Source organism: Xiphophorus hellerii, chromosome 10 (genome assembly GCF_003331165.1).
Source record: "Xiphophorus hellerii strain 12219 chromosome 10, Xiphophorus_hellerii-4.1, whole genome shotgun sequence".
NCBI classification, from domain to species: Eukaryota; Metazoa; Chordata; class Actinopteri; order Cyprinodontiformes; family Poeciliidae; genus Xiphophorus; species Xiphophorus hellerii.
The window spans coordinates 4,559,319-4,577,345 of NC_045681.1; the positions used below are offsets into that span (position 1 = coordinate 4,559,319).

The 18,027-nt window shown below is 40.7% G+C and overlaps 1 protein-coding gene across 1 annotated transcript in view; it reads right to left on the reverse strand.

Annotated features, from left to right (window-relative positions):
* The window catches only part of lrp2b (low density lipoprotein receptor-related protein 2b), a 43,424-nt gene that overhangs the window by 16,228 nt on the left and 9,169 nt on the right, over positions 1 to 18,027 (reverse strand). Inside the window, exons 14-50 of the mRNA XM_032573385.1 lie at positions 17,732 to 17,934; positions 17,513 to 17,653; positions 17,176 to 17,385; positions 16,901 to 17,093; positions 16,089 to 16,214; positions 15,840 to 15,970; positions 15,225 to 15,362; positions 14,815 to 15,090; positions 14,488 to 14,727; positions 14,285 to 14,407; positions 14,046 to 14,162; positions 13,168 to 13,545; positions 12,843 to 13,091; positions 11,828 to 12,036; positions 11,569 to 11,753; positions 11,243 to 11,471; positions 10,973 to 11,150; positions 10,762 to 10,890; positions 10,480 to 10,646; positions 9,480 to 9,623; positions 9,202 to 9,311; positions 8,867 to 9,044; positions 7,850 to 8,063; positions 7,449 to 7,685; positions 7,163 to 7,354; positions 6,603 to 7,075; positions 5,044 to 5,491; positions 4,390 to 4,555; positions 4,131 to 4,289; positions 3,769 to 4,058; positions 3,114 to 3,317; positions 2,780 to 3,022; positions 2,049 to 2,174; positions 1,838 to 1,957; positions 1,562 to 1,693; positions 532 to 733; positions 157 to 452 (exon numbers count right to left, since the gene is read on the reverse strand). Of these exons, the coding sequence (XP_032429276.1) occupies positions 157 to 452; positions 532 to 733; positions 1,562 to 1,693; positions 1,838 to 1,957; positions 2,049 to 2,174; positions 2,780 to 3,022; positions 3,114 to 3,317; positions 3,769 to 4,058; positions 4,131 to 4,289; positions 4,390 to 4,555; positions 5,044 to 5,491; positions 6,603 to 7,075; positions 7,163 to 7,354; positions 7,449 to 7,685; positions 7,850 to 8,063; positions 8,867 to 9,044; positions 9,202 to 9,311; positions 9,480 to 9,623; positions 10,480 to 10,646; positions 10,762 to 10,890; positions 10,973 to 11,150; positions 11,243 to 11,471; positions 11,569 to 11,753; positions 11,828 to 12,036; positions 12,843 to 13,091; positions 13,168 to 13,545; positions 14,046 to 14,162; positions 14,285 to 14,407; positions 14,488 to 14,727; positions 14,815 to 15,090; positions 15,225 to 15,362; positions 15,840 to 15,970; positions 16,089 to 16,214; positions 16,901 to 17,093; positions 17,176 to 17,385; positions 17,513 to 17,653; positions 17,732 to 17,934 (7,556 nt within the window). The remainder of the gene's footprint in view (positions 1 to 156; positions 453 to 531; positions 734 to 1,561; positions 1,694 to 1,837; positions 1,958 to 2,048; positions 2,175 to 2,779; positions 3,023 to 3,113; positions 3,318 to 3,768; positions 4,059 to 4,130; positions 4,290 to 4,389; positions 4,556 to 5,043; positions 5,492 to 6,602; positions 7,076 to 7,162; positions 7,355 to 7,448; positions 7,686 to 7,849; positions 8,064 to 8,866; positions 9,045 to 9,201; positions 9,312 to 9,479; positions 9,624 to 10,479; positions 10,647 to 10,761; positions 10,891 to 10,972; positions 11,151 to 11,242; positions 11,472 to 11,568; positions 11,754 to 11,827; positions 12,037 to 12,842; positions 13,092 to 13,167; positions 13,546 to 14,045; positions 14,163 to 14,284; positions 14,408 to 14,487; positions 14,728 to 14,814; positions 15,091 to 15,224; positions 15,363 to 15,839; positions 15,971 to 16,088; positions 16,215 to 16,900; positions 17,094 to 17,175; positions 17,386 to 17,512; positions 17,654 to 17,731; positions 17,935 to 18,027) is intronic.

Sequence of the window (18,027 nt, forward strand, 5' to 3'; positions counted from 1 at the left end):
CGGCTTAGAATAAAAACAAAGGAACGGCCCATCATGCTCTAAGGACCTCATCCGGGTTAATTTGTCTTAAAACATATCCTGTTTAGGTGACACCTTTAATCTGTCTTCACTGTAACGAATCAAACACAGTAATGTACATGAGCTCATTTCTCTCACCGCAGCCTTTTTCATCGCTGTTGTCCTGGCAGTCCTTCTGCCCGTTGCACACCTTGTGGAGGTCAATACACTCTCCTGAGCTGCACATGTACTGCTGGGGCGAGCAGGTCGGCTGCAGCGTGACGCACAAGCTGTCGGCCTCATCTGAACCGTCCAGGCAGTCGTTACTCCCGTCGCAGGTGTAGGAGGCGGGGATGCAGGCTCCGTTCCCGCAGGTGAACTGGCTGCTGCTGCAGGTGTCGTACTTACAGTTCAACTCGTCGCTGCCGTCTCCGCAGTCGTTCACGCGGTCACAGCTGGGAGAGGTAGAGAGTTAGGTTTAGGTTGAGCTAAATAACGTCTGCTGTTACGCTTTTGCAAATGTTTCACACGCACTGGTATGGGATGAGGATGCAGAGTCCGTTGGCACAGGCAAACTCGTTCATGTGGCAGTTCCGGATGGGACAGTTCTGCAGCTCGTCGGCTGCGTTAGCGCAGTCTTTCTCCCCGTCGCACACGGCGTTCAGCGGCACGCAGCGAGGGTGACCCGGGTACCAGGTTGGACAGGTGAACTGGTTGGAACTGCAGGTACGCTCACCTACAGGACAAAGAGAAAGGTAATACGGTAAAATGTGTGTTTCAGGATCAACTACTGAATCAAATAAGTGGTTCAGTATGAGGCCAATACAAAACATTTTTACATATTAAGAATGTAATTCAGCTGAGATGGAGCAGGAACACATCTTCGAATAAGACATTGGGTCCTTAGGAATGGAGTCACTCACTCCATTAAGTGCAATAGATTAATACAAAGTAGCAAAATTAGTGCAAACTAAAATTATTCTCTCTTGGTTAAGTATTCGCGGAATTTTATTTGCAAAAATTCATCTATTTGCAAATTTGTGTTCGTAGACCATATCAAAAATATGTGAAATTGCAGCTTCTTGACTATTGGCTGGCATTTGCAAAGCAGCCAATCAAGGAGCGGCATTCATTTTCCTTTATGCTGATTGCGGGAACGACTAAGAGTAGAAACAAGGAAGACTGTAGACGTTAATTCCTGTCTTAGAACTAAAACAGTTTCCACTGAGCATATTAAAACATATTAAAGTGTATTTAGTGTTAAAACTATTAAAACTGAAAAGGGATCTTGAGTATGAAGTCGCGTTTTGCAAACCCAAAATGAAAACATTTTTAGAAGTCACCTGATAAGTAACGAGTATACTTCAATTTTAGATCTTTATTTGTTGAACATTTCTGAAAACCATGGATTCCTTTCTTTCCTGCTCATGTTTATGAATAACTTTTTGGTCGGTTTGTCACATCAAGTTCCAATGAAATACTTCAAAATCTGTGATTGTAACATAACAGAACTTTAAGAATCAAAAGTGTTATAAATATTTTTTAAGTAAAACCGCTGTCTCACCACACTGCAGTTCTGGAGCCTCATCACTGTTGTCCCAGCAGTCATTGTTGCCGTCACAAACCACGGACTGAGGGATACAGTTCCCGTTGGTGCATGTGAACTCGCCAGCAGCACATGTTCTGACTATGTCCTCTGCACAAAACAGAGAAATACCTTTAAATTACATTTCAATGTGACTCAAAACATCAAATTAAAACAGTACATTTTTATTTATGCAAGAAAACGATTCTTAAAAGAACAGAACTGATATTTTAAGCCTAAATAGAGAAGGTTTACCACAAGAAGGAGGCTCATCCGTCTTATCAGTGCAGTCAGTGATGGAGTCACAGACCCATGACTGAGGAATACACTTTCCTTCATCACAACTGAACTGATTGGCAGCGCATGTACGGCCGGCTGCAGGTGTGATACATAAAAAACAAATTCAGAATGGAAAAAGCTTTTAATGATCAAGTCTCTTTAAAGAAAGTTTCTTGTGGTGTTTTACCGCAGAATAGAGGGTTCTCGTCGCTGTTGTCACCACAGTTGTTGTAGCCGTCACACAGGTTTTCAGGGAAGATGCAGATATTGTTGTGTTCACACTTGATCTGGCCACCTGGACACACACGGTCAGCTGGAAAAGGAGGAAGATCAGAGCTTCAGTGCCACATAGATATGACTTATACTGTAATGCAGAATGTATTAATCTGACTAATAATGCATTTTTTATTTGTTAGCACCTTTATATTTCATTTCAATAGAAATGAAATAAGACAAATTATAAAGAATAGGTCAACTTGAACAGGTGCATTTTGAATTGTGATTTGAAACTAGGAGGAGATTTAATATTTTGGTTAGAGAACAAAAGAAACAGAGACATGGATTCTATTCATATTCTATCCTGACTATTAATACTTTAGCGTAGTTACTGAGAAACGCCAGATAATCTGGAGCTCTTTCTGTAAGTAGTAAGTTTTCTGTACAGTTTTCTATATCCAGAGTTTCTACACAGTTTCCCAATAAAAATTCAATAATAAAATTCGCAGAAATGACAATGGAAGATAGAGAGACGGAAAGACTGGTGCATAAAAGTAGAAATAGTTGGACTAACTGATAAATAAATGGATGAAAAATTATTTACATTGAATTCACTACTCTCCCTGACTTTAAAACTGTGTTGCCCCTCCATGTAGATCTAAACTCATTTCTCCATGAATCAACCGCCCTGTCATTACTCACGGCAGTTGATTTCATCAGATGTAACGTTGTCTCGACAGTCGTTGCGTCCGTCGCAGACGTAGGCCGAGTTGATGCAGCGTCCGTTGGCGCAGGTGAAGTCTACTGTCGGGTTGCAGGTGGGGAAGGCGCAGCCCCGCTCGTCGCTGTTGTCACCGCAGTCGTCGGTGTAGTCACAGACGTAGCTCATCGGGACGCAGCGACCGTTGTCGCAGGTGAAGTCCAACGGTGAGCAAGTGTGGAAAGCTAGGAAGCAAAATAAGAGATTATAGCTTCTTACGTAAAACAAAACATTATTTTATACAATAGAGGCATAAAAACTCCTTTTCTGTCTCACCGCACACTCTCTCCAGCTCATCGGAGCGATCATTGCAGTCGTTGAAGCCGTCGCATTTCCAGCGAGCTGAAATGCAGTTGCCGTTGAGACAGGTGAACTGTTCAGGCTGACAGCGCTTCCCTGTGTCTTTGATGCAATCTTTGCCATTATTTGCAAGGTACCAATTCCCCTCGTGAGGACACTGGCATTCCGGGCCCACTGGACCTGCAGGAACGATGAGAGAGAAAGTAAGAGATAGTAACAGAACCAGAGCTAATTAATGTCTCCTTTTGTTGCAGAGGCTCTAAACTAAAGACGCCTTACAATTTAAATCAATTATATACCAAAATAATAATGTTTTCATTTGCATCTGATTTATCTGAGAAAAATTCTTATTACAATGTTACATGTAGAGAAACACACAGTCTAATTCATGTACAGAAAAGTAAAAAGAAGTAATTTTAAGCTGTCGTATAGGTCTGGCTGACAAATCAATTTATTGATTAATCACATTTTTGGGTTTTGACGAGTTAATTTTTGGAAAATCAGACTTTTTTCACCAATGCACTCCTTGGAGTTCCTCTTCTCTTCTATCTACTGTGACCCTAATATGTAATTTTGCCCGGCCATACTGTTGCACCTGTTTTCAGTAATGAAACGATGACTGGGTTCTCACCGGAAACGCAGATGTCACTGCAGCCTCCGTTGAACTGCTGACAGAAGCTGACACACGCCTCCTGCTTGGAGCTCGCATAGATGTGGATGTCATTGGGTCGGTACTGCAAGTCCTGGGCTAGCACTGTGTAACCCGAGCCGTCGTCCTTTCCGGCCCTGAACACACCCCGCTCCGTCCAGTCCGTCCAGAAGATGTCCTGCTGAAACACGGTCATGGAAAACGGGTACTGGACTCCCTGAAGAATCACCTCTCGGTTCTCGCCGTTCAGGGTGGCCCGCTCGATTTTGTAACTGTTGAAAAACACGAATAAATAAATGGGGAAAGTTTACTTTCTTTAGGGAAGAGGGATGTTTTAGACTTACAGCGAGGCGTCAGCCCAGTAGAGCATCCTCTCCTCGTAGTCTATAGACAGGCCATTTGGTGTTATCAGACTGTCGTTGACGATGGCGGTCCGGAAGTTCCCACCTAGCGTCGCCCTCTCAATCTTAGCTGGAGTTCCCCAATCAGTCCAGTACAAGTAACTGGAATAGACAATGCAACAAAATTAAAGGAGACATTAAATATGATGTGTAAAAATACAGTTAAATCAACTTAAATTGAAACATTTAGTGTTTTTTTTACCCATAGCACGGGTCAACGATGATGCCTCTGGGACGGTTTGCGTGAGCAATGACTGAGCGGTTCTGCCCATCCAGGCCAATCGACTGCACGTTACGCTCAGCGTAGTCGGTGAAGTAGAGACGCTTGTGGATCCAATCATACGCCAGCCCGTCTGGATCATCCAAGTCTGGGGAATAAGTGAATGTGAGATGTTAAAAAACAGAGAGATCAAAAATAAGCCCGTCGCAATAAATCAAATAATTACAAAATGAATTAAATCAAGCTCGATAATTTCCATTTGCATTGTTTTTCTAAAATGACTAAATGACACAAAAGGCTTCATTCTGGTGTACTGACCTCAACTAGCCCCCTTTTTAAAAGGACAACTTTGTTTTGAGACTTCAGCATCCATTTTATTTGTTGTTTTGTTTATTTATTTGGGATATTTAAAATGTTTTCCACTTCTGGTGTTAACTGTTCAAGGGAAATCAAAGTTTATTGATCTCTGTGTACTTGCATTATTTCGTCCTTACATTATATTGATTGAGAATGGTCTTAAAACAACAACGTTATTGTTGTTCAATTTATTCAATTTGTCGTCCTGGAAAATGTATTATTGTGATTCTAATGAAGAATGACGAAGTGAATTGAGGTGATGCTTTGCAGTAAACTCACTTGAGGCCAGGATTACAGGCGGACTGGTGATTGATGTTGTTGTGATGTAGCCGATGACGCTCCGACCTAACCCCTTCGACTGGGTGTAGAAAATTCGCCTCTCTTTGTAGTCGAAATCCAACGCCATAACATTGTAGTCCAAATTCACCGTGGGAAAGGGAAGGCTGTGATCCGTTGAGTCCAACCTTAGGCTATTCAACGTGTAGTCGGTGGTGAAAACTAAAAACTCGTCCTGCCCGTAACCGCATGTGACACCGTTACTAAGGAGCGAGCCGTGAGCGCAGGCGCATTTGGGTTTCTGCTGCTCGGGAATGGCGAAGCAGAGCTGCTGGCAGCGTCCGTTGTCTTCATGGCAGGGGTTGAAGCCCACCAGGTTGGCAGAGGTGGGCTGAACGTGAGAGTCGAAGACGGCGACATCCATCACCCCGTTAAGGCTGTCTCGGATCACCTGGCAACGTTTAAAACATATTTTCTGCTTAAAAAGAAGAACAGGAAACCTTGAAATCACTATTAATTTCAACAGTGCTTTCAAAACCAACAGGTGGAGATTATGGTTGGATATTCCTGCAGAGGTCAAGCTGCAAACACAAAGCCTGCAAAAATCATGAGGCAGAAAAGAAGGCTACTTATGTTGTTGATGTTGTTTAGGCCTGTGTACAGCCTTTTGAAAATAGCTTCAAATTATGAAATATATCTTTATTCATTTTCCATATATATAGAAAAGGCTCTTCTCTTTCTACAAAATTGCTTTTTTTTCTTTTGTAATAGAAGAATCATTTTGTTCTGAAATTTAAAAATAGAAATATATTTTAATTTTGTTAGCTTTCATAGTAAAATATTTCATCTATATTTAGAAAATTGTTTTTTGTGACTTTAATCGAGTTTTATTTTGTTACAGTGGGGGAAAAAGTGTCTCTTTTCCTTTGAGTGGAAAAGGTTGCTGACCTGCAAAAGGCCCAGTTTGAGTTTGTCGATGTAAAAACAATCTACAAACTTATGTATTAACTGACAAATCGAACAATGGACCGATAAGATGGATGAATATAAAGAATAAAGCTCAAATTATTTTTTCACCAACTTCCTGTTAGCATGAATATTCAGAGCTAAAAAATCTTAAATTAAATGCTTTGCCAGACTTTCGAAACCCAAACTATTTTACTGCTTGATATTGACAGTGTTTACGTTACTCCAAACTTACATTTTTCTGTAATTTAACAAATAAAATATGCTTGAAGACATAAAGATTAAAATTTATTGGACAGGAAGAGAGCATAAAAAAGTTATTAAAAATTATTGGAAAAAAATTCACCCATAAGTTTTGTTTTCTGATACATACTTCTAAAATTTGGACAGTATAAAGGTTTATTATTTCTATTTATCACAGTTTTTTATACTATTGCTATTAATGAAATAAATATTTATGTAAATGAAATTCAGAAACACTAAATTCTACATATGGTTTATGAAATTACTTTAAGATTTGTGCACATATTTCTTGTTTTGCAACAAAATTACTTTGAGAATCAAACAGCAGATGTTAAACGAAACTCATGACTCACTTCTGTCTGGTTCGTATTGGCCGGGTCTTTACTGGCCTGGAAAAGCTTGTCAAGCTTCTTATCCACCCACAGCATGTAGTTTCCAAAAATAGCCAATCCCGTTGGAGACGGATAGCGGCTCCCGTAGCGGATGATCTCCCGCTCCGTCCCGTCCACGGCCATGCGGGAGATCATGTCAAGAACATCGTCGGTCCAGTACAGGAAGTTGTTGGTGTAATCGACAGTCAGACCCCGAGGTGACGCCAGGCTCTCCGAGGCCAAAACTGTGCGATTTGTCCCGTCCAGCAGGGCGCGCTCAATCTTGGGTGACTGGCCACCATCCGTCCAGAACAGGTAGCGGAGTTTGGGGCTGACCGCCAGGTCTCTGGGCTGGTCCTCAAAACTCCTCACTAGTATCATTCTGTAGGAGGAGTTGATGGACTGAATCTCCAGAAAAGTTTCTTTTTCAAAGGCGTTGGTGAAGTACAGATTGCCTGAAATTTGAACATGAAATATAATTCAATAACTGTGATCTTCCTCACAAATGAGCAAAGCAAAACCTTTTTTAGGATGAGTCATACCCGCAATCCAGTCCACAGCCAAACCCTGAATGCCTCCTACTCCAACACCTGAATTGATGATACGGCTGAAACTTCCTCCATCTGTTTTGGCCCTGAAGATGCCTCTGTATGACGAGTAGCTGCTGTCTTCACTCCAATAAACAAAGCCTGACTCAATATGGAGGTCCACCTTGTTTTTAGTAGAATAATATGCTGTAAAGAAACCATCAGATCCCACCTGCCATTAGTGGAAGTTTTCAAAACACACCCGAAAACCAACATGCAAAGCAACATATCATCGACATACATCGACCAACGGGCACCATCGCCTCAGAGTGGTCCGAGCTGTTGATGTGGAAGCCGCGGATGTACTCAGATGTGGAGACGACGGCGAACGATTCATACTCTTCACAGCGGGAGCCGTCATGAGATGGGTAAAATCCGGTAGTGCAGGCGCATGTCTTCTGATTCTCAGGTTTGGGGAGACAGAGGTGTGGACAGCCTCCATTGTTGGTGCTACAGCCATTTGTAGTTCCTGCTGAGTCTGAGGAAAAGGAAGGAAAATTGTTAATACTTTGACTAAAATAAACATAGATGAAAATCAATCTCTGGATGTAAATTTTACAAAATTTAGATCTTTTCATTTGTGAAAGAAATTAATGAATTATGAGTCTTTATCAACAAAAGTCTATATAAATATTCACATACTGTCTCTGGCGTGGACTTTTAGGGCATGCAGGCCAGACAGGCCGCTCCGCATCACCACCATGTTGGCTCCAGTGTCCTTGTCCACCCTCTCAAGGACCTCATAGTCCAGGTCGGTGTAGTACAGGTGGTTCTGGTAGACTGTAAGGCCCCCAGGGTGAGACAGGCCGCTGACCACTGTAACACGGGTCACTCCATCCATGGTGCCGCATTCGATCTGAGCAAACAAAACAGGAGTCACAAAAAAAAGCAAGGAAAAGAACAAAAAAATGCCTACACCTCCTAACCCAAAGGTCTGCAACCTTTACAACCTAAAGTAAGAACCACTTCGCTCTTAGGACAGCCAAATAAAATTCGCTTAGAGTTGCAAATGTCACATGACTTTTTGAAAAATTACATCTTTTCAGAAAAATATCCACTTTAGGAATTTTCTTGTCAAGGACCAGCATTTTGTTTCTATTTTTAGGATTTGCAATAAAGATAAACATAAAAGAGGATGGATATTTTATTTAAAAAAACAAAGGTGCTTTTAGTGTCATTCACTAAAAATTCAGTGAAAATCATTCAGGAAAAAAACATAAAAACATTTAAGAACCTGCATTTGTTATTGTATTTGTATTTCAAAACGTTAACTGGTTCCTTTAAATATTTAGCAAAGTTATTAAGAAGGTCCAAAAAGCCACTTGTGTCTCCTGAGCTGCAGGTTGTAGACCCCTGGCCTAATCCTTTCTTTCCTCCCTTTCTGCCTGTCTTCCAACTGTAACATAAAAGTAAAATGTCTGAATCTAATCAAATATGAAGAAATTGCAAGACTGTCCCAATTCATGCATGAAAGCTATTAAGCCTATGCTCTATCTGATTTTTACAAATTCAAAAAAATGCATCGAAGAAGAACCTGTTTGTTGGCTGTTAGTTGATTTTTAGACAAAAAAAAATATAGATTTATTGGTACAAGTCGTGTTAAAAAACGAAATAATTGGTAATACTCAATGTGTTGTGCTGGTATTTTTTTTTACGTACCACCCCTGACCCTGACACCCCCCAGTACAGTTTCGTGGTGGAGATGTCGGCAGTGATAAACCCAATGTTCGCCAGGTTCGTGGTGTAAAGGTTCTTCAGGTTGCTTCCATCCATATCAGCGCTGCCAACCTTTGGAGGAACACCCTTATCTGACCCTTTGTCTGTCCAAAACAGCTTCCTTGAGAGGGAAACAGACGTGAGAAACAAATGAATCTCGCCATACACTGCCCTGTAACATTTTACATGAGGTCAAGTCTGCCTGTATAAGAAGCACAGTAAAACATCTAGCTTCCTTAGGTTGATTTTTCCCCCTCTTTAGTGGACAGATGGATTACCCTCGGACAGGATCTAGTGCAATCCCAAAAGGCTTTCCTGCTCCCTCTGGTTTTCCAGTTGAGGCGATGAGGGTTTTCCTGTATTTCTCGTTTCCATCTACACGAATAACCTAAAAAAAAAAAACAACATTTATTACTTTTTTGTACAACTGAAAATCAGAACAAAAAGTCTATTTCAGTTTTATTTAGAGTTTTAATTTCATTATCTACGTTAACCAAGATAAGTTCTGGCAATGTGCAGTAGAGTATTTAAGAACACAAAAACAGAAAGTCCTCACTTCAATGGTCTGGCTGGTGGGATTAGTATAATACATTATTCGGCTTATCCAATCAAAGGCCAGACCAGATGGCGAGCCCATGTAAGCAGCCGGAGCAAACTGAGCTCTGTCGCTGCCGTTGGTTTTGATTCGCCAAATTGAACTCTAAAAAACAGAACAAAATAAGAGATCAGCAAAAATATGTTAGAAATACACTGGTTTAAATTATGCATTCAATTAAATTGTAAATAACTAAACACAGGCATTTACAGTCAGAAGAAAAGGAGAGTTTAAATGACTCATTATACTGGAAAATGTAAGTTTATCTCCGTTGATTCCATAGGATTTAGATGGGAATGCAGCAAACAGGAGCTTGTTATCAAGCTGCATCCTCCAGTATCTTCTGGAGTATGCAGACAAATATTAGCAATAGCTTAAAGATGCAATTGTTGATGTCAGTCAGTCTAAGAAGAGTCTCTCTAAAGAGAGAAATTTGATTCACAAGTGGTAAACCTGTAAGATTGTTGGAAATCATCCCAGGAGTGAATATCCCAAAATATTTACCCCAGTATTACACTTAACAATGTTTAGAGAAACAAGTTAAGCTCTAAAGGTCTCAGTTGGAAGATAAATAGTTGGAAAAGACAAACAAAATTGACTTTTTAAATATATTTCCACTAGAAACCTGAACTAAACATGAGGTTCTGTGTGCAATAGCTAAAACTTTCCCCAAATTGGGAAGTTTGGGGAAACAAAACAAAGCAGCAAATCTACAACAGAGTGGCAGAAGTAGAAAAGAATCAGAGTGTTGCAGTGACTCAGTTAATCCTACCCTGGGACTTTTCAAGGGTTGTGCATTTAACTGAAGCAATACTTTTATTAAGAATGGCTCAAAATCCCTTCCCAATGATGTGAGACAGTGATAAGTTTAGACAAAAAATTACCAATGACATTTATTGCTACTAAAGATACCATTTGTTCCCCCGGTGTCTTAAAATCTTTGTCTAGTTTGTCTACTCACAGTGCCTTGCACCCAGTACACATATTGCTCCTTGTCATCAAAGTCAATGTCTTGTCCCTCGGTGATGCCAGATATGGGGGCCATGGCGTTGTTGGAAGGGTCAGTGGGGTCCAGAGGGATGCCAAAGATCACAGTGTCCCTCACCACCATCAAGAAGGGAGAGTCATCTACAGCAAAACAGGAGAAAACATGAGAAAATATAAGATATTTTTAAGTTGTTGAGAAAAATGTGCTGAATATATGATATTTATCTTATATTATTACAACTAGCTGGAAACCTGCCTTTGATACAGGTGCGCTGGTCTGAATCCAGCTTCCAGCCAGACTGACAGTGGCAGGTGTAATACCTCGGCCTCATAGTAGACAGCAGGCACAGCTGTGTGCAAAGGTGCTCTCTGCAAGGGTTGATGGCTAAACACAAAAGTCAGTTAGAAACCATTAATTTGATCAAACTTATGACTTTATGAGTACGTACTGTATGTAAAGCACAGACCTGCTGGCTGTTTGACTGGATGGTCCATTACGATACCCATTGGCTGGTAGATATTGTTGAAAAGAATCGTGATGTTTCCACCATGGAACTTGTTCGTACTCATCACCTTGCTGGTGTAGCGCTCCGACCAGTAGACGCTGTCCTCAAATATAGTCATACCGTGTGGGTGTTGGAGATTCTGATGCGAGCAGGCACACATTTACCTGGAGTTTAGAAACTTTACAAAGCAAGCAAGCACTTTGCTCTTTTCTAACAATAGATTTAACATACCAAGTCACTTGCCATGACCTGATGGCGGTTTCTGCCATCATAATCACAGTAGTCAATATATTTTAGGTAAGCGTCTGCAAAGTAGACTCTGTGTGTGGTGTAGTCCAGAGCTAGACCGTTGGGCCAATAGACCTTAGTGCTGACAATCACTTGTCTCATGGCTCCATCCATGCTGGCTCGCTCAATCCTGGGGTTCTGACCCCAGTCGGACCAGAACATCAAGTAGGTGCTGCAAGAAACATCGACTTATTTAGCTGGTGTTGACAGTTTCCAAAAATGAAGTGGTCATTCCAAATATTTAAGAACATGTTTGAATATGAGCTTACTGGTTGCGTGGATCTAAAGCAAGCCCACGAGGGCTGGTTACATTTTTGTTTAAGAGGACCTTCCGATAATGACCGTCCAGAGTTGAAACCTCAATGTTTTCCAGATCAGAGTCAGTCCAGTAAAGATTTCGACCCACCCAGTCTACAGCAATGCTTTCTGGCACCATCAAACCAGTGGAAAACACCTAAACCAGAGAGACATTAACAGCCTACCCATGCATTCAGTGCATATGTAGCTAATTTTTTCTGTTTCACTTACCTCTCGCTTTTCTGTACCGTTCTGAAAGGCACTCCATATCTTTTTCTGTATGGCATCAGCCCAGTAGATCCTGGAAGTCTCACGGTCAAAGTCCACAGTCACGATGTTTGACCCGGTGGCCACTGGACGGATCAGTGGTGGCCTCATGATGAGTCTGTTGGCCAGGATTTGGCTACGCTGTGCAACCAAAAGTACAGCAGCATGTGGGTCTGAAGGCAAGGAAATAAAATGTGTCAATGTTCTGTGTACAAAATCCAAAGCTCCATCTAAAGAGAATTTATATTTATTGGTACTAAAACACTTAGATATTTGTTGTTTTGTTTTTGTTCTGTTCAATTAATCAAACTTTGATTATCGGACACTTTAAAAAAAAAAAAACAAGGGTAACAGAAAGCTTCACAGAGGTTACAAAATAGATTAAAATAAAATATAAAAACAAAAATATGACATTTTCTCACTTAGTAAATAATAAAAAGGTCAAAACCCTAAATTATTTGATTGATTAATAAATTAGATATTATAGATGAGGAATTGTGAAAACCAATTGAAGTCATGAAAAATCTAACTTAAGCTACAGAAACATATCATTCACCAAATAAAAATTATTTAAAAATTTGGTAACACATTTTTAAATCATTTGCAATAACTGTAATTGTAAAAGATAGATGCATTTGGATTTAATTTAAAATAATTTTATGTAAAATCAACTCAAATAAAGCTTCTTAAAGTTAAGTAAATATAAATAAATTAGCATATAAGAATAATATATAATGAAAATAAACTAAAAAAATAAATAATTCACAATTAAAGTCCAAATAACTTTTGAAGTGATTTTAAGAAAATGCTTCGTTTATAGTTAAGCAATGAATTAGCTAACTGTGTTTCAGATAAAAATGCCAAATTGTGCATGTCTGTATTTACAGATACAGTATGTAGTATATATATCCTTACATTTCTTTGTCACTACATCATTTTAGCCTTTTTCAGGTTTATTGTTGCTCCGCTTAGTTTTTACCTGTAACTTTGCATGTGCGTCCGTCAGGCTCTAAGAGGTAACCGTGAGAGCAGTGGCACCTGAAGCTTCCTCTCTCGTTGTAGCACTGCTGGCTGCAGAAACCAGGGATCAGACACTCGTCGATATCATCACACGTCTTGGAGTCGTTGAGGAGCTGAAACCCAGGTGAGCAGGTACACTGAGCCCCGAACGGTCCCTGAATGCAACCGTCAGTGCAGCCTCCGTTGTTCAGAGCGCAGTCGTCTTGGTCTTTAAAGAAGTGCATCAGAATCGATCAGTTTCACTGTTCTTCTCTTTAGTGGGGCATAAACGGGAAGAAACTCACTGCAGATTGGTGATTCGTCTGCTCCGTTGGGACAGTCTCTTTGCCCGTCGCACACCTTGTCCAGGTCAATGCACACTTGGTCGGTGGGGCACAGCCACTGTCCAGAGGGACAGCTGAAAGGAGGGGTGGGACAGTTCTGTTCATCGCTCATGTCCCGACAGTCGTTTTCGCCGTCGCACAACCAGCTCATCGGGATGCACATTTTGTTGGTGCACTGGAAATAGCTGGAGCTGCAGGTGACGGCCGGGCATGTGTTGTGCTCATCGGAACCGTCCTCGCAGTCCGGATGGCCGTCACACTCCCACTCGTCTGGTATGCAGAAACCGTCAGTTTGGCACTGGAACTCGTCGTTGTGGCAAAGGCCCGGACCCCGAGTGGCTGCAGGTCCCGAAGCAGAACGTTAAACTCTGAGCATCACTGAAAAAATATAGCTGACCCAGTTAATGTACAGTGTCAGTCAGAAGCAGGGGTTAGCGATACAGCCTGAGACTTTTATCACAACATTTTGTGGTAGTATTGTGAAAACGATAAAAGTGACAAAAAGAACTATTTATTACTTCTTTTTTCAGGTAACTGTATGACTGTGACCATTAATGTTCCGACAAACACAAATAATGAAATGAAATAATGAAAAACGCATTCTTAGAAGTGCAGAAAATAGTGAAATTAACAATCCAAACAATAAGGGCAGTTTTGGAAGCTTAAACATTTGTAATTTATCGTAACAACAATAAATTTAATTTGTTATCATGAGACAAATTTATCATGATAAATGCCCACTCCTAATTCCTCTATGGATAACATATCAAATGTATTGATGAACATCATAAATTGGGATGATTATAATCATACATATCAATTCATTATGGTTAACATACGGCAGTTTTGTTCATCTGAATGGTCCCTGCAGTCGAACACGCCATCGCAGCGATAATAGGAGCTGATGCACTGGTCTCCGCTGGCACAGGCAAACTCATAGGACTGACAGGAGAACTCTGGAAGGAGTTGGAAAGGAGAGAAAACATGGAACATATAGAATAACAACACCAGAATCTTTCTATGTTAGTCAATAAAACTGAAAATCTAAAATAAAATAAAATAAAATACAGGTGCGTACCACAGTTTTTCTCATCTGATCCATCCAAACAGTCCTGGTCTCCATCACACACATAGAAGTCGCTGATACAGCGGTGGTCCGGGCACAGGAAGTAGCCAGGGGGGCATGTGGTGATGGATGAATCTGGGAATTATACTTTTCCTTTAACATACTTAAATAATCACATACGTGTGTGTAGACTAAAGAGACAAAAATAAACTTACCGCAGTTCTGTTCGTCAGAGCCATCACCGCAGTCATTCTCACCGTCACACACCCAATTCTTGGAGATGCACTTGTTGTTATTACAGGTGAAGTAGGAAGACCCACAGGTGGTTGGAACACGAGTGGGACAGTTGACCTCATCTGAACCATCTCCACAGTCGTCGTGGCCGTCACAGCGCCAGCTGGAGTAAATGCAGTGCTTGTTGTTGCAGGTGAAGGCGTACGGAGAGCAGGTTGATCCTGGTGGGGATGCATGAGTCTTTCAGCTCATTTATTAAAATCATTGTGATTAAATATTGCGCACAGCTACTCCACAAACACATTTACCAGTATCAGTGCAGTTGGCCTCATCGGTCTTGTCAACACAATCAAAAATGCCATCACAGCGGAAAGAGTTAGGCCTGCAGCGTCCTTCATCGCATTCAAAGGCGTAGTCGCCGCAGTCGTCAGGCGGAGGGACGGAATCGTCCTTGATGCAGTCCCTCTGATTGGCCTGAAGCTTCATGCCGTACGGACAGCCACACACCCGGCTCAAGGAGGGAGTTGGGAAACAGAAGTGGCTGCAGAGTCCATTGGGCACCGAATTACAGCGGCTGTTGAAGGCTGTAGGAACGAGGACAAATAGGGAGTTAATGGGTTCTTGACTCTCGAACCAGTAAATAGATTCAAGTTTCAAATCATAAATCATGTCTAAGTGTCTCAACAAGATATTGGTGTCTTGTTTTATGTGAACTTACTGCCGTGGAGGTCAGCTGAATAGGCCTTGATGTTCAAAATGCCGGTGACTCCTTGTCTGATCATTATGCTTCCTCCTGCATCCCTCTTCCTCATCTCAAATATTGCTCTAGTCCTTGTGTCAGATATGTAGAGGAAGTCTACAGGACAGAAAATATATAAGGATTTTATTTTCTAAATAAGCATTTTACTTCCAAAATAAAATTATTATTTAAAAAGAAAATTCAGAAAACAAATCCAAACTGACCATCCTGAAGCATGAACCTGGTCATATATTTTATCTACGGAAAGTATCAGCTTCAGATTTCACCGTATGATAGATAAACTTAGAAGCTTTATGGTATGAAAAATTTGATTTGGAAGTGTTTGTTTTTTCTTGAATTTGCTATTTTGTAATTTATTTTAACACAGTTTTTTATTTTATTCTTAAAAATACCAGAAGATGCATGTAACTTTCTATTATGTTTCTTTCATAATCTCACCTTACAATTATATCTGTGGTTATCTACTATTAAGTCATTCTTATACATGAAGAAAGTAGTTAATAGTATAGAGTTGTGATGGAGAAAAATCTAAACCAAAATTTCAAATCATGATGCTGCAATTAACAAGATCACCTGAATAAACTGTCAACGAGTATGGCTGAGTGATCTGGCCGATGCTGGTGAATGTCTTTCTGTCAGTTCCTTCGATGCTAATGTGGCCAACCTGATCGAGAAGGGAATCCACCCAGTACAACCTGTCCATTCTGCAAACACAGAAATCACATCCAATGAACAAGGAAAACACATTGTGTTTTCTTTTCATTTTAAAAGAAAAAGGTTGGGGAGTGCACAGAAAACAGCAGATATCATCGTCATCCTTACACATAATCCAGAGCGAGTCCATACGGCCATCCCAGCGTTGTGTTGACCAGAGGAACAGCGTTGCTGCCGTCAGGGAATGCTTTCATTATGACGGCTGGACGGTACCAGTCAGACCAGAACAAGTATCTGTGAAACAATGAAAGAATGAAAATTATAAAAAATAAAAACATTACTGACTTTAATATGCAATAAACTGCATACTGTCCAAACAGCGTCATCCAGAGTAAATCATACGCTACAAACTCTTTAGCATTTCTTCACATTATAGAAGCACAAATGGAATTTTGTATAATAGATTATTTGTGTCATAATTGTGAAGAAGAAATAAAGAGTGGATTTTAAAAAAATAAATAAATAATTATAAAGTGGGCCTCACATCTTTATACAGCCATGCTGATTCCATATTTAGTAGAAAAAGCTTTTGCAGCAATTACAACTGTAATTCTTTAAGTTTATGTCAACAGCAGCATCCAGCATTTTCACCAATACATTGTAAAGTAGCTCAAGCTCGTTCAGGATGGATATAAATCATCCGTGAACATCAATTTTCAAGTTTTGCCGCAGATTCTAAATTCTAAAATAGATTTACAGTCTGGACTTTGACTAGACCATGCTTATGAGTTAGGTGAATTTATACTGAATTTAGTTTAGGGGCATGTGGGCAAAAAACTGAATAAAGATACACAGCTGAACTTACAAATTTATCTAAGAAAAACAAGAAAACAGAATTGTCATTATGTACCCTTTTCTGCTGGTCAATCACATAAAATCCCAATAAATTACACATATTCTTCATTATTTGAAGCACTCACCCTGCACTTGGATGAATCGCAATACCCTTTGGGTATCTGAGTCCAGTAACAATGTCTTTTTTGGACTTGTCTGTGACTCTGAAGGCCACCACTGCCCTGTACGTTGATGTGGTCCAGAACAAAACTTTGGAAGTCCAGTCGTAAGCCATCGCATCAACAATTCCCACTGTCTTCCCAGTCAAAATCTGCTGAGCTGATGGGGTTCAAACAACAACAGAGTAAGAAGTGACCCAAAATTACTAGCAATATCCACAAAATGTGACTCGTACACTAACCGGTCCCATTGAGGTTGGATTTGTAAATGAGTCCTTTGGACCTGTCGTTGTAAAACACAGCCTCTTCGTTCCCATCAAATTCTACAGCGGAGCCAGAAAAAGAGGATCCGAGTCCAGTCAGAGGAAGAGTGACGTCCTCCTGGAGAGATAAGTTCAGAGGGATTCCCCGGATGGCCAGAGAGGAAGCTACCAACAAGTAGTCCTTAATCTCTGTTGAAAGAGAAAGACTGCGGTCACAAATTCAATTCAATGTTTAAAGTAATTACAATGTATCCAACAGTTTCGTCATTAAATAAGCAGAACCTGGAACACAACCAGAAAGAAAAGGGAAACTCACTAAAGCAGCTATGACGGTCGGATCCCAGATCGTAACCGTAGCGACATTTACAGCGGAAGCCCAAACCACCGTTATCTGAGCGGTGGCTTAAAACACAAATATGCTGACAGCCGCCATTGTGTCTGCCACATGGGTTCATCACTGCAACAAGAAACAGGTGGGATTACCTCTCATGATCAGACTGATCTGTTGTCTCAAGATGAACGTGTGTATTCCTACCAAAAGGCTGAACGGCAGAGTGAGAGACGACAACGTGTCCTGGTCGATTGGCCGTACGATACAGGAGAGTGGGATTGCTGCCGTTGAAGCGATTGGTTCTGATCACCCCCATCTTGGTCCAGTCAGTGAAGAAGACATGGTTTTCAAAAACAGCCATCCCAAAAGGATGTGGCGACTGCGTTGCACCGTTGAGGACTATTTTCCTGAAAAACAAAAACAAAAGAAAAACAGCCACACTTCAGATGTCACTTTGAGAGAAACGCAACACATTCCAACAAAAGCAGAAAAATCACAAA